The sequence below is a fragment of the Theobroma umbraticum genome, unplaced genomic scaffold, assembly GCF_002168275.2.
Source record: "Theobroma umbraticum cultivar Fairchild unplaced genomic scaffold, ASM216827v3 scaffold_146.0, whole genome shotgun sequence".
Lineage (NCBI taxonomy): Eukaryota > Viridiplantae > Streptophyta > Magnoliopsida > Malvales > Malvaceae > Theobroma > Theobroma umbraticum.
In genome coordinates, this window is record NW_018397265.1 from 5908588 (window position 1) to 5919497 (window position 10910).

At 30.2% G+C, this 10910-nt stretch overlaps 1 protein-coding gene across 3 annotated transcripts; it reads right to left on the reverse strand.

The window, feature by feature from the left end:
- Nucleotides 1-108: 108 nt before the first annotated feature.
- On the reverse strand, nucleotides 109-8064 carry LOC110422425 (Protein phosphatase 2C family protein). 3 transcript variants are annotated; one of them, XM_021436315.1, is made up of 10 exons: nucleotides 7657-8064; nucleotides 7429-7537; nucleotides 6123-6159; nucleotides 5960-6004; nucleotides 4753-4805; nucleotides 4332-4475; nucleotides 2515-2598; nucleotides 2216-2305; nucleotides 2035-2082; nucleotides 109-653 (listed from the first exon to the last, which is right to left on the reverse strand). In XM_021436315.1, exons 1-10 carry the CDS (start codon nucleotides 7932-7934, stop codon nucleotides 543-545), a joined length of 999 nt encoding a protein of 332 aa, XP_021291990.1. In that variant the 5' UTR covers nucleotides 7935-8064; the 3' UTR covers nucleotides 109-542. The 3 variants fall into 3 exon arrangements, 2 of the variants coding, with proteins under 2 accessions (XP_021291990.1, XP_021291991.1); XR_002445719.2 differs by having other exon boundaries at nucleotides 561-653; nucleotides 2216-2319; XM_021436316.1 differs by having other exon boundaries at nucleotides 109-2082; nucleotides 2216-2319.
- Nucleotides 8065-10910: the final 2846 nt, after the last annotated feature.

Consider the following 10910-nt stretch of genomic DNA (forward strand, 5'->3'; position numbering starts at 1 on the left):
TTTCTTCTCTTCTTTTTCCCTTACATTTCTTCTCTTCTTTTTCCCTTACATTTCTTCTCATTCAAGGAAGCAAAAATGCAGGAATTTCCCAACTTGTGCCATTCAACAATGGTTAAAAATCATGTATTAGGCCTTTTAAAATTGAAAAATGACTGCCAACAAGCACTAATTTACTAAATGTTTTTGCTTGCAAAACAAGCAGTAGACACCCATCTCCAGAATTCAAGGGTACAACTTACAACCATGAGTTAGATTATCTAGATGCCCGGCAACTTGTTACAGAGAGGACCACAAGTCAAACAGCTTTCATAAACATCTGATACAAATTTTACCATTGGCGCTGAGTGCCAAACTAGCCCAAACAACCTGCCAAAAAGTCTAATTCTGCTAACATGAAAAGCAAAACTGAATGATTTGGAATAGTATCAGCTAATGGACATTCCTTTTGCAGATTGTGCAATCAAAGAAGAAATAAACCTCTTCAAAATTGGCACCCAAGAGCAAGAAAGCAAGCCTGGAAGCTACGATTGTTAATACTAGAATCACTTGTACCTGAAAACAATAATAATTGCAGTGCAGTTATCTTTACAACGTCTCTCACGAACAGCTTCCCTTACAAGACGGCGACTGACAGCTGTAACAGGTAAACCCTCCTGCCAAATATGCAAAATATTTTTGAGGAAGCATTAAATGTAGAGCTGACAAAATTGACCCAAGTCCGGAAAACTGGCCTTAAACCAAAACCCGACCTAACCCGATTTGATCAAAAAAAGTCAACAACCAAACCCAATAAACCCGAACTGAACCCAAATTGACACGAACCTGAGATGATCCAAACCCAAAAAGACTTGAACCCAAATTGATCTAAATTAAAAATGACCTGAACCCGAAACGACCTAAAAGACTATCCCGAAACAAATCAAATTTACATTGATTTTACTTTAAAAATTTACAACTTGAACTAAAATGACATCAAACTGAATAACCTGAGTGTCAAACCTGGATGACTCAAATCTAAAATGATCTAAATCCAAAATGACTCAAATCTGAAATAACTGAACCTAAAAGGATCCAAATCTAAAATGATCCAAACTCCAAACGACCCAAACCCAAAACAAAATGAACCCGACAAGGACCAAACCCAACCCGCCAATTGCCACGTCCGAAAATTTAGACATAAACAACCAGACAAGATAATCATATTAAATTGAATTATGAATGAGCAACAAGTCCTGATCAGGTGCAGAGGTGTAACCAGAAAAAATTTTAGTGGAGTCACATACCACTTGCCAAGTTACACTATGTAAACATGATATTTTACACATTGTATTATTTGACAGAATTACATTAAATCCAAATTTTTAAATTTACAAAAAATAAAATTGAGTACATTATTTCAAGAAAAAGCTAATACAATGAGATACTATTTCATGCCTATGGTATAATCGTTCATGAATTTTACTAGTTATGTTTGATATAATTTTATTTTTATGTTTGTTGTCAGCAAAAAGCAAATGATATATTTAGAGACAAAAGTAAATAGTAATATTCTTAAATAAATAAAAATTAAATATTACTCTTTGTGATCATATATAAAATGCATGATTTTACTTTGTAAAGAATAATTATATTTGAATGTATGCCACATTTTGCATTTTTTTCTAATATGCTGACAAATGTATAAAGATATTAAACCAAATAAAAAAAGTATAGTCATATTCATAGTACAAATATAAAAATATTTTAAGATTTTTTTTCTTTGAAAACTATAAACTACTCATTGTCATTTACTTATTTTAACCTCTCTTTTTAGATTTAACTCAACTTCAGTGGGATAAAAAAATAATTACAAAAAAAAATTACTTTTATACACCTATATTGACCCCACTCAACTATATGTGGCTACGTCCCTGATCACGTAAAAATAAATTCAGAACTCCCCATTATACAATGGAGCATTGCCTCTTCCCAGACACTTAACATGAGATATCAATAAATAGCTAACTCAAAAGAAAGAATATAAATCAACCTTACCTTCAGTAACTTCTGAACAAATTCAACAGCATCACTTGGTCCAAATACCTACACAATTTTTTTTTGAAAAAAATAAATAGAAAACGTTGCATTCTCAAAAAGGTGTAACTGAGAAAAAATGAAGACATAAATGGCCATAACATTGCATGGTTGGAGATGTTGAAACTAAAAGAAGACATACCCCCCAGAGGCCATCACAACCAAGAATAATGAAGTGTTCTCTATCTGTTAGGTCAAAAGAATGAATATCTGGAGTAGCAACAACACCAACCTGCAGTTTGCAAGCTTCTTCAAGATACCAATTCAGACTACATTTCATATCCTCTTAATTTATTTTTAGTTTTTATTTTTTGCTGAGAAGTACATTTCATATCTTTAATAGGAAATAAGAAAGAAAATAAAGTTATCAAAATAAACATCTATTTGAGTTAGAATGTTGAAACCATAGTAAAACTATTGCTAAATTAGAACAATGTAAACCTTTTTGAATTGGCGATCTCCAAATGCCCGAGACACTTCAAGGCGCCCCTGCAATCGTCCATTTGAACTCACAGTACCACCAGCCTAGAAAACAGTACAGAACACATGTAAGGTTCGAGAATTAGTATATTGAAACAATATCACCCAGAACTAGACATAGATAGGTATTAGCTCCTTCCCCCTTAAATGATAAAAAAACAAAAGGAAATAAACCCAAAACCAAATAAACTAACTAAACATGCTCTGTTGTCTTCTCTTTGTTCCAACATCATCACCTTAATGGTCCTTATCATGTCCTTAACCCTCTGAGCACTATGACATTGTGTTTAGACTCTTTTCTTCCAATATCTTTTTCCTTGTTCCCCCTCTTAATCATACAACAAAAAAGACATGAAAGATATCTTCCAAATGCAGTGGAGCTAATAGTGTGAAACCAGGCAAGAAAGAATTATGTCATCAATTTATGTAAGTCTCAAAGTTTCAGAAGAAAAGCAAGGAATCAACTTTGTCATTGAAGGGAAGTAAACAGTGTTTAAGCAACATACATCACATGGTCCCATAACAAAATGAAGAATGAAAATAGTATTCGTTACAAGCATTTTGGTGGAATGTTTAATTTGAATAATTTTCAAGACATAGTCCACAGATATCAGCCACTTTAAGTGAACTTTGTATCAAAGAAGATTGACTCTTTTTTTGTTCTTTTGGCCAAGTCAAAGGAGACTCCTTTAAAAATGTAATTTCATGCCAAAAGTTACAATTCAGTGCTTGTTTGGCCTGGCTTTTTTTCAGCTTATCTATCTCTTAAAAGGAAAAGTCAGGCCAAACATAAATTTTGAAAAGCTCTTAAAAAAAAAGTAGCTTTTTTTTAAAGAATAAATTTTTTTTAAAAAGGCTTTAGGAAAACCTCCTATGAAGAGCTTTTTCTTCTCTTTTTTTAAAAATACAAGAAAATTTTTTTTTTTGTTTTAAAAATATTCTTATCTGTTAAAAATAATTACAATATAACTCTCTTAAAAAAAAATACCCTTGATGATAATTTTAACCAAAATTATAACTTATAAAAAAAAACTTATAAAAAAAATTTACCAAACAACTTCAGCTTAATTCTAAAAGCTATTATTTTTCATAAGAGCTTTATAATAGCTTTTAAGCTAGAAAAAAGCTAGGCCAAACAGGCTCTCAAAAGATGGCATGCTAAGGCTTCTAAAGATTAAGATATGTACTTAATGCAAAGGGAAGAAATCTAAAACAGTAGTCACTCCTAGCAGCAATATCAGATTCCAGTTAGGCCTGTAAACCAGCCAATCCAAGTGGCTTGGCCATTCGAATTTCGAATCATATTCCAGCAAGACCACCTCTAGATCATGACTCCAATTATGTGTTCTTAACCAGGCATAGTTATTCCAGAAGCAGCTTACAGCCTTTGGGCTTTTTTTGCAATTAGCTTTCGTCAGCTCATATGCTAACACTTTTTACCCTACAACCATATCAGACAATACATGTCTGATAGGAGTTAAAATACCACTGTCTTTGTTTTTTTTTTTTTTAAACAAGATAGTAAAATACAAGCCTGGATTACCCATCATTCACCATTGAAGCTGATGGACAAAGACATTTGACTGCATATGGCATGCACACTTGAATCATCAAGCTAGTCTCTTAGAAAGCCAAGAGAAACATATGTCATCAATCTTCTTTTAAAAACCCACCAACACAAACAGAGATATTTTAGTAGCTTGTCCTCTAAGTAATCTCAACACCAAACCACACAAAGCGAGATATTGCAGTATGCTTTATCCCCATGTAACCTTTACCTTCTGAATGCGAGCACGTTCCTGTGGATATATGGCTTTATGCTCCCTGGTCAAAACAATGGCCTTCAATGGACTTGCTTTATCTGAACCATCAGCAGATCGTGCCACTACTGCTTTTGCATCCCCAATGTTTGCAACAAAAACCTATGAATCACATGGTAGTAAATTATTTAAAGTCTATAAGAGATGCAAAAGGTAAATTAATCAAAAGCACATCCAAAAGACAACAATATTAGAATAACAGAATTGTTGGAAAACAGAAAGGAAATTTCTTAACATAAATGTTCCTTCCCTAGGTTAATTAGAACTATTCCAACTAAGTGACAATATGCACACAACTTGCCAGTACATTCTAACCAAAGTACTCTAGTTAAATACTATAATTATGAAATCAAATATATTCGAAGTTGACAACAGTTACCGTTTTTTCAATCACCCACAGGCATACAGCTGTAGCACCATCTTGCCATCCCCCTGATAAGATTGAATGAAATCATGTAACATAAACTTTGTACCAAACTAGAGAAAGTTGTTGGCTTCTCACCTGCTTCTATGATTTATAATAGAAATTTATAAAAGGGAAAACAACAAAATGAATCAGACTTTAGGAAATGAAAAACCAACAACAGAAAATTTTCTAAGCCATTGCCTCACATGCATTTTTCTTTTCAGTTATTCTCATTTTTCAAGAACGGAATGTAATATCAACTTTTGGAACAACTAAATTTAAAACAGGAAACTGTGGATAACCAATTCTAAACTGAAGTATCAATGGGGCCTAGTAGCATCAATAGCAATTAAAATAGTTACACATAGCCTGGATAGAGATCACAGATCATCCTGAGTAGATCACCTTATTGTGCTTTTTGCTTTTGCTTCAGGTTTTAGCTTTTTCTTGTCTAATCTTGCCATTTGTTAATGAAAGTCATTCAATGCAATTAAAATTCTTATTTACAAATTGGATAAATCTCGTTGATATTTATAATAAAATAATATTTTTAATGAAAGTCATTATTTGCTTTAGAATTTTTATTTAACAAATTAGATAAATCCTATTAATATTTATAATAATATATTTAAAATGACAATTTAGAAATATAATGAACAAATATATCCACTTTTTTCAATCAAAAGTTCTACCAACATCTGTATTTTATATATATTATATATATGCCATGATCTTGAAAGCCCAATAACAAAGAGAGCACCCAACGCAAAAACTTTATAAGGATTTTTTCACATGGTTTTGATCAGTTTAGGAAGATGAAAATTAAAAGAACTTTCATGGGGAAAACAAGTTCATGTGTGATTCTGAAGTTTATTCTTTCTACAATATAGCAGAAATTCCATATCTGTTTTTGTGCATATCATCTAGAATGACAGCCTCATAAATGATTTTGTAAAAAAGAAAAATAAAAAGGAGAGGGGTGGATGGTTAGAATTGTTCTGCACTTCATAACGGTAGGCATCTTTATCTCTTCTTCCAACTTCCTTTATTGCAAGCTTGATGATGTAGGAAACACACAAAAGGAAACAAAATGATTTCACTTCAAGAGATCAAAAAGCTAGAAACTGCATGGAGGAATATGCCAAAAGCAAGACAACATAAAACAGCTAATGATAGGTACCTGAAGAACTTTCTTGAAGTAGAGCCTCATCAGTCTTCCGGAAACCTAACTTAGCAAAAAAAAAAAGATCTTTAATTAAGAAGGAAAAAAAAGATGGAAAAGAATAAAGATGACAATCAAATCAAATCAATATTATCAATGAGAGATGCAAAATGTAACATACCATCAAGGATAGCCTTTTTGGCAGCTTTCACATCTAACTGTAATATCATAGAACAGAATGAGATAAAATTATTTACAACACAATCCAAGCAACTAAAACAGAACAATAAACTGTCAGCTGCAAATAATACCAAGCCACAAATACTAGATGCAAATGCAAGAAGATTAACATTACTAAAGTACCAAGGCACCAATGAAGTATGTAACAGATTATAGGCAAAGAACAGGAAATATCACAATCCAAACAGTTTAAAAGTACTACTCCCTTCGGTTGTCTAGGATGTCTTGTCGAAATACAGCTTTCACAAACAGCAAACAAAGAATGAGAAAATTGAATGGTAAGAAAAAATTCTTCTGGCAAATGTTTGATTTAAAAGATAATACTCTCAATTTCCCTATTCTGCATCTTCCTCGACTAAGACCTTAAATGCTTCCCCTTGAAAGACAGTTACTGGCAGGGATAAGATCTTTTCCTGACAACTGTTAATGGTCCGATTTCATGGCACATGAATATTTGAGAATTTTTTAACTGAAGCACTACATTCAAGCTAAAACCAAAGGAAACCCATATTTATTTACTAAAGAAAAAGGTGAGTATAACTTAGAAATCAATCACTCTAGGACATGTTCCTGCTAACATTTGATGGAACATATAGAGATCGATAACCTAGACATATGAGATGATAAGATTATAAGGAACCACATTGTGAAAAATCTGAAGAAAATGGTACAAATTAAAAAGCAACAGAGCTAGAAGAAAGATGGAGCAGCACCATTTAACAATTCATCACAAATAATAGTCATAAGCATTGTGGTTTGCTTTTTGGTTAGCACATAACAGAAGCGTTTTTATGAGAAAAAGTAGACAGTAAGAAAAAAAAATAATGAGAAAACTAAATGCAAAATCAAATTTGTTTCATCTATCCGAGAAGAAAAATTAAATGGTAAAAATAGCAGCTGCAAGTTTTTTAATTAGTTACATTCTTTACTATCTCATGTAAACAGTGAAACAAAATCGACCCAAGGCTCTTGTCTAGGGAAACTCACAAAACAAGCTAAAAGCTACAGGCAGTTTTAATTAGCTAGGTAATGAACGGCAGTGGTATTGCATAAAACAAGGGGACACTCCAGTGGTTAGAACTTGAGATTCCAAATGGGAGGTTTCCAGTGGGAGGAGCGAGGTGAGATTTATGAAATAGGAAACGCATTGAAGAAAAAATGAAAAAGAAATTGAGCTGTCAATCCTAAATTTAAAAGAAAGCATCAGAAAATCAAACATGTTTGAAATTAGACCAAGCAAAACACACCAACTCACGTGGTAAGCCAGAAGAAACAACATTAGCGTGCAAATGATTCTGAGCGTACTCCGCCGCTAACCGCCCTCCATGCCCGTCGTATATCGCAAAATGCCCACACCTGCAAACCCAAAACAAAAGTTCTTTTTAAAATAAATTATCATTTTTTTCAATATATCCACTGTTTTTTAGACCTTTAAAAAAAAAGAGAGACTTAGGCTCATTGGGATAAAATCAAACCTTAATTTTCCAGGAGAATTCAAGGTAGCATCGAGCATGATAACCCAAGCATCCTCCATGGTATGCCTGGACCCTTTATCCTCTGCTACAGCAGCTTCTATCTCCAATGACTTCTCTTTCACTTCTTCTTTCTCTGTTTCTTCTTGAACCGGAGGGTTGGTTTTGGGTTTCTTTGCCCCCGAATCAGAAGTTTCATCGTCGACTTGAGGTTGGCGCTTGAGGTTGGGTTCGGAATTTGAGCCCGCCTTTTCGATGATTGGGTTGGCGGTTTCGCTCATTGTGGCTTTGACACGGGCAAAAGATAGCTGTTTGGTTACCGAGAAAGAAAATGGAACTCTTTTTTATCGATGTCAACTGAGGACGGGAAAAAGAATGTTTGGAAATAGAATACAAGTGTCCTTATCCGGATTAAGGAGGCGTAGAAATATACAAAGAAGAATGCACAATTAGTTGGAGTTATAATGAGAGAGACTTTAAGATATTAGTGTTTTTTTTTCTTTGATATAAATAAAATAAGATAAATTTCACATACACATATCATAATTTTTTTAAGTTATTTTTTTATTCTTAAAATGCTAATGGTGATAAATTTTTTTATTGACATTAAGTTTAGGGACAATTATATTTTTTTCGTTAAACCAAATAACTTGTTTGATTCAAAAAAAAATTTAAAAATTTATTTGAATTTAATAAAAAGTGAGAGATTTAGTTAAATAAAGATATATAATACAAGAGTTTTATTTAAGTTTGACATAGAGGCAAAAAAGAGGGGGCTGAAAGGGCTCGTCTCTTTAAAAATTTTAAAATTTTTATAATAATTTTTATTTTTTAAAATTTTATAATTTGTTCTCTACAATAATTTTATAACATACTCTTATTTTTTAAAAAATTTATAATTTTGTCTTTATAATAATTTTAAGTTTTATCCCTTATTTTATAATTTTTATAACATACCAATATGTCATTTGAATTTGTATTTATCTTGCATTTTATGATGGAGTTGTTAAAGATAACAAATGATTTCTCAAAAGCTTTGCAATTTAATTATCAAAACATACTCAATGCAATTTGTTTAGTATCGCTTACTACAAAACGTTTCCAACAATTGAGAGAAGATGGATGGAAACCTTTTCTTATGTTAGTGAAGGAGTTTTGTGAGAAATATGAAATTGATATTTTTGATATGAGGGTTAGATATAAATTAGGTAAAGGTTGTCTTCAAAGAGATCATATCATAATTAAACACCATTATTGAATTGATTTATTTTTCGCTGCTATTGACCCATTCTTGCAAGAATTAAATTATAAATTTAATGAGAATGTGGTGAAGTTGCTCACTCTTAGCACATCTTTAGACCTTAAAAATGATTTCTAATCGTTTGATGTTGAAAGTATTTATAATCTTACAAATAAATATTACACTAATGACTTTTCTAAGTATGATAGAATGCATCTAAGCTATTAATTAGATCTATGCAAGTTTGACATTCTTCATAATTAGAATATACACTTTCTAAGTTATGTACCAAAAATAAGAAAATCGAAAATTTACTTCTTTGTTGACATATTGATCTAGTTTATTTTGACTTTTTTAGTTTTGATTACAACATCAAAGCATGTATTTTTTATTATGAAATTAGTTAAAAACAAGACTTATAATAGAATGTTAGATGATTTTTTCAAAATTAATCATTCTCATTCAAAATTTTAACATTAATTCAATAATAGATGTTTTTAATTTTATGAAAGATCGTCCAGCTCAATTAAAGATGTTTAATTTTAGCATGTAATAATTGTTAAAAAATATTTTTATTTTGTACTTAATACGTAATTGAATTTATTTATGTAATTTTTACATAAATTTTTTTTATTTAAGTTACTTATATTTTTATCAACCATCGAACTTCTAATATAATTGTTTTATAAATATTATCTCCGTCTCCACAACAAAATCTTGATTCTACCACTAATTCAAAGTATTTGATTTCATGAATCAAATAATGCATATTAAATGACGTAACCAGAGAGAGTATAAAGGGGTACCATTCTAATTAGTAGGTTGAAATTGCAATAAGACAATCTTCGACGCTTTATATGAACAATACTTAATATTTCAAGGTGCTTTATGTAATTTACTTAAATAAATAAAAATACTTAGTACCTGTTTGACTTGGTTTATATTTAATTTATTTATTGTTTAAAAGTAAAAACTGAATCAAATAGAATTTTGTAAAAAGCTCTTAAAAAAAATTAATTTTTTTAAAGAATAAAATCTAAAAAAAAAACTTTAAAAAAAACTTCAATTAAAAGCTTTCTCTTCTTTTTTTTTTTTAAAAAAAAAACACGCCAGCTTATTAGGAGAGTTATTTTTTCTCAAAAAAAATCTTCTCTCTCAAAAAAATACTCTTCCTTTTCTCCTTATCAATCTCCCTATCCTTTTTTGCAAATCAGAGGTTTTTTATTCTTACAAAAATTAAAAAGAACAAAAACAAAAAAATCAGAACTACATTAAAGTATTATTTTTTCCTTTTTTAGTTTTGTTTTTCATTTTTTTATCATTCTTTTATTTTTTTGAGTTTTGAAAACTCTTTTTATTATTTGATATTTCTCAATTTATTGTTTGATATGTCAATTATGTGATGTTTATTTGTTTTTAATTTTTTTTATGTATGTAATATTTATTGATTATGATTGAAATAAATCAAATAGGTTTGTTCATGTTAATGATTTGTTCATGTCAAATAAATATGATAATAGTACTTTTTTTTTTCGTGTTTTTGGCAAACCGGTTGTTTTCTCAAACAGAATTAAAGTCTAAACCCATATTAGGAGATCTATTTGATTAAAATAATTTTTTTATCAAAACCAAATTAACTTAACCTAATTTTGATAAAGATACAAAAATAAATAATATAAATCCACATTTTGATTTTACAATAAAATTTAACAATTATAAAACTTTGTACTATATAATTTAGACTTAAAATTTCAATTAAAACTATGAAATAAATGACAATATCTATTATTTTCAACTAATTGTGTATAGAATAAATTTTCTTCTTAAACTATTTAATGATGAAGAAATGGGTTCAGAGCATTGGATGATAGTCATATGGGTAGAGTTCGTAACCAAATAGCTACTGCATTGATAGAAAATAGAAATCGTTAATTTATGAGTTTTTTATGAATTATGTGTTACTTATAAATTATTTATGAAACTCTTTTTTCATGATTTATTATTAATTATAAATTTT

Bases quoted from the DNA above. Each gene is read 5' to 3' on its own strand.
- LOC110422425 (XM_021436315.1), bottom strand. From the start codon at position 7,934: ATGAGCGAAACCGCCAACCCAATCATCGAAAAGGCGGGCTCAAATTCC. The intron at 2,306-2,514 runs GTTTACATTGTT...TGCAAACTGCAG, and splicing joins GAGATCGCCAATTCAAAAAG to GTTGGTGTTGTTGCTACTCC. The intron at 2,083-2,215 runs GTATGTCTTCTT...AAAATTGTGTAG, and splicing joins GTTGTGATGGCCTCTGGGGG to GTATTTGGACCAAGTGATGC.